Below are 4,620 nucleotides of genomic sequence, written 5' to 3' on the forward strand. Positions count from 1 at the left end.
GATTGCTCACTTTATAGGCCCCACCTATAAAATATTTCCATTCCTCTCAATAACTTCATGGACTGGGGATCAAGTCTTCAACACATGGGCTTTGGGGGATGTTCCAGATCCAAACGATAGCAGTGAGTATTTTTTTTAACCTATTTTTAATTTCTTGCTGGAATTTGTATATTTGCCGAAATGGAGCTGCTTTAATATTTGTTTTTGGCTGCCATTACATCATCTTAGCCCAATAATATCAGTTATTTCACACTGAAAGAAACTCTGCCTGAATGTGGATGATGCAAATAAAGTTTTTGGGGTCCATATGGCACCAGATGAGTGGGAAGAGATTGGGATCCCTTAAATAAGGCATCAAGACCTTTCCTGGCTCAGAATCCACTGAGCCATGAATCAGAATTCACCTATCAGAGTCACTTAAGTGCAAATGTCATCTTTCTCATCGAGACAGTAATAGGCCACCCACTGCTCTGGGAAAAAACTGGGCGCAAAATATCTGGCATAAAGGTCTCTTTGTTAGAGAGATGTTGGTATACAGTGCTCTTCTTCCAAGCTTCCAAGAATCCGTAATACCAACACCATGCTGGTCACTAAGGATGTTACAATGGACAATTTTCTTGTTGTTAAATCTTTGCCCAGCATCCAACCCCTGCTCCTTCCCTATATTTAGAGATTATTCCACCTACTACAAGAGTTGGGAGGTAGGCTGTGGGCATATTGGGTGCAGGTGTGGCTGGTCAAACACATATAAGCTAGTGATGACCAAGACCAGGTGGTGATGAAGTCATCCTGAAGTTGCAGGGGCAGTGGCTGCAGCTCATGCCTCCTGCTGCAGTGCCTGTGTCCAGCGGCAGTGATGGAGGCTCTGGCATCCATGCACCAAGAGCTGAGGTTGTGCTCCAGTTGTGGACACACAATCTTTGTCCATGGCATTTTCTTTTTTTTTAATTTCTTTTTTTTTTTTTGGTGCATTGTAGTCATATGTCTTAATGGGATAAAAGACTTGTGGAGACATACATATACACATCACCCAGTTAGCCCATACCTGATCCCCACCCCATTCCCTCCCCATCCCTCCTACCCATGCTTGGCTTATTGATTGACTTTGATATATTTGTTATATACATCCTGTGCTTTAGAGAGTTTCCTTCTTCCCCCTCCCATCCCCTAGGTCGCCTTATTTACTCTGTCCAGCGTATTTTCTCAGCCAAGTTCTCTGACTTTTCTGGGGAGCCTGTGAGAAGCTAAAGGCTTTAAGTCCTCAATTCTAATCAGCCAAAGTCTATTTCTGTTGCTTAAAACTAAGAAGCAGACTTAGAGATGTTGCTCTATAGCAACATCTATTAATATTTAATGGTTTTAATTCATTCCCAGGCCCTGAGTACCTCCATGAACCACAGAACTCACTACAAGGGAACCATGGGTTGTTGGTCCGGCCCAGTCTCCACTCTGCCTGCACTCCATAGTGTACCCTACAGTGTGTCTGTGAGAGGCCAGAACCCAGTCCTCCATCTCTTATTGGTTCCTATAGCAGGTCCCAGCACATTGAAGGTGCTTAGGCGTGTTTAAATGCAGGTGTCTGAGTTTCAATAAAGAGATGAAGTTGCTACTTCTAGGCTTAGAGCCTCTAATGGTCTCTGTTGTTCTCAGCCCCTGTCAATCATTGAAAATATTTATCCTACAACATTTGCCTTTAACTTTGTGGTTTTTTTCTTACTCCATTCTTTCTTCATCGTAGTTGTTCTCCCTACAGGAGGTTTCCTGGCTTAAGTAGCGGAGTGTGGCCCTTCCTTCAAGCAAGCCCTCTGGACACCCCATCCTAGCATCCTTGGAGCAAGATGCGGCAGCTCAAAGGAAAGCCCAAGAAGGAGACATCCAAGGACAAGAAGGAGCGGAAGCAGGCCATGCAGGAGGCCCGGCAGCAGATCACCACGGTGGTGCTGCCCACGCTGGCTGTGGTGGTGCTCCTTATCGTGGTGTTTGTGTATGTGGCCACACGCCCCACTGTCACCGAGTGAGCGCCCCGCCGCAGGTGCGGACTCCCAGGGCCGGGAGGGGGAGCAGGGAGAGATGGCTCTCATGTGCAGAGATGCTCATGGGGCTGAGCTCTGTGCAGGACCACCCTGTCTTCTCTGGTCTTTGACTTGATTAAAGTTTCTCCACTTTTCTTGGGAGGGATTAGGGAACGTTTTATCGGTGAATGTGCCATACACCTTATGGTCCACTTCATGTGCCTTTCAGACTTCAAAGCAGTGTGTGTGTGTGTTTCTTTTTCTCTCCTAAATTCGATATGTAGCTCTGCCTGGTGAGAGGAGGACTCTCTGGGTCATGAAGCAACTGGAATCAGTGCTCACCTCATCCCTATTGTTTGGAACATGCCACCTTCCTACATGTGTTCACAATTTCCAAAGGGACTGTATTTCTTCTCTGTGCTTAATGTGATTTGAAATATGTTGACTCAAAAGTGAAATATTTATTTTTTGAATAAAGGAGATGATAGCCTTAAACTGGATGTTTATCTTCTTTTGCCAGAAGGCACTGTCTGTCTAGGGTTCCTTTGCTGGGCTTCCTACTGGTCTTTCTCCACTTCCTTCTCCCCCAGCATCCTCCAGCCCTCCCCCATCACTTTTTGGTACTCAGCACTTTTAGAGAAGGGACGCATTTCTTGCTTTTCTTTTTTAATTGAGGGAATCTGGAGAGGGGCAGAAAGTGAGCATTAATTGACATGTTTTAGCAAAGTTGTTTTAGCAGAGCCAGAATTCTAATTAGAATATGACCACAAGTGCTTTTACACCTGTTAGCCCTTTCCTACTTAAATACCTTATTTGCAAACAGCAACACAAAGTGGTCCTGTTGGTAAAGGTCAGGCTTGGTTTTTGTTCTTTGTTGAAAGGATGCAAATTGTTGGCATTCCAACTGAGTTTTCAATGCAAATTGGCCCTGCGGGACCACAGCCTCATTTTATTCTAGCTGTGTGGTTCCTGAGGTCCTGGTTCCTGATGGAGCAGCCTCTTTGGAAGTCAGTTTCATGTTAACTGTTCTGAGGGTGTGTCTTCACGCTGCTGTTGCTGATTACAGACAGATTTGTGGGGAGAGAAGTGCTTTTTTTAATCTCGGCGGCTCATCGTGCGCTCACTGGTGGCACAAGGCTGCTGCTAGTAGAGATTTGGGGCCTCACAGAGCAAGTCTCTGGAAGGCTGCAGCTGATGTCCACAGATCCTGAGACCAAGCTCAGCGAGAGAGACTTGGTACCTCTTTATGCCACTGCAAGTGTTGGGGGCCCTGTGAAGAGATTTACTAAAATGTTTATCAAATGCAAGGGCTACTAGCATAAATTTCCTCTTAGGTTTTTCTTTCTCTCCCCCTCATTCGCTTCTATTTTGAAGCTCAGTGCCTGTGGGGCTGGGAAACACTAAGCCTGGGCTCCAAAGACCTGCTCATTGCGGGGGTGGGGCATCTGGGGCCATTCTCTAGGCTGCTGTCTGCCCAGTGTGGCTGCTGTGCAGACAGAGCAGGAACAGCCTGCTAGTAGTTCTCACTAGTAGAAGGAGCCCCATGTGTGTATTTTGGGATTGCCTCATCTATATTCCCATCCTACCACTCATAATTGTGGTCATAACTCCACTGAGCCTTGGTTTCCCTGTCTGAGTAACTGCTAAAGTCACTTACAGGGACGTGAAACATCTAGGAGAAAATGAGGTTTTAGAGCAAATCTGGTTTCTTAACACACAGACTTTGCTGCCAAAACTTCTCTGAGTCTACCTCCTCATGTAAAAATGAAGCCATTTTGCCTCAGAGGATTGCCGGGAGGATTAATAAAGGAGTGTGTTTGTAAAGCCAAGTCCGGTGTCTGGGGCGTAGTTCCTTTATAAATAGTAATAGTATCTCAGCACTTGCTATCTTAACTTGTCTTTTTTTTTTTTTTTTTTTTTTTTTGCACAACTCTATGAGGTAGTATTCAGTTTTATAAAAAACAAAGCTGGTGCAGGCCAGGAAACTTGTCCATGTCAACAATAACTAAGTAGAGGAGCCCAGGTTTGTTTCTTGAGGTTTTGTTATGGAAAACTTCAAACAGGCACAAAAATAGAATAGACAGTATACCTCAGGTGCTCACTGGCCCGCTTCAGCAAACAGCCTTCCCTACTCTCTGACACCCCCACACCACAAACACAGGGATGGGCACAAAACACATGGCACAAACATGGGGTTATTTTGAAGCGAAACAGGAGATGGGATTTAAACACAGACAGTCTAACTCCAGAAACCACGCCATTCATCATTAAAGTCTGTTGCTTTTCCACAAATAATAATTTCCTTTTTTCTTCTCCCTTGATCTAAAGACACCTTCATTGCCCAGGGGAGTCTGAGCAGTCCTTGCCTTGTAACAGTTCCAGTGAACAACCTCAGGTGCATCTTCCGTGCTGGCTTCCTAACATGGCATCATCTCAGATCCATTGCTTGGTAGAAGGGGAGCTTTGTCCCAAGAGTTGTCAAGGATGACTAAAGTAACTATTCTGCCAGTTCCCTACTTGAAACATTTCAAGGTGTTTGGCTTCAGAGATTTTGAATATAATGTGAGAAGAACATGAGCTTTGGGAAGCAAAGATTTTTACAAATCAG

At 45.0% G+C, this 4,620-nt stretch overlaps 1 protein-coding gene across 1 annotated transcript; it reads left to right on the forward strand.

Annotated features, from left to right (window-relative positions):
- Positions 1-1,838: 1,838 nt before the first annotated feature.
- On the forward strand, positions 1,839-2,018 carry SMCO4 (single-pass membrane protein with coiled-coil domains 4; the record flags this gene model as incomplete). Its single annotated transcript, XM_080712814.1, has 1 exon — positions 1,839-2,018. The coding sequence occupies one exon, from the start codon at positions 1,839-1,841 to the stop codon at positions 2,016-2,018; it is 180 nt and encodes a 59-aa protein (XP_080568940.1).
- Between the last annotated feature and the right edge of the window lie 2,602 nt (positions 2,019-4,620).

Source organism: Muscardinus avellanarius (genome assembly GCF_963383645.1).
Source record: "Muscardinus avellanarius genome assembly, chromosome: 1".
In the NCBI taxonomy this organism is placed as follows: Eukaryota; Metazoa; Chordata; class Mammalia; order Rodentia; family Gliridae; genus Muscardinus; species Muscardinus avellanarius.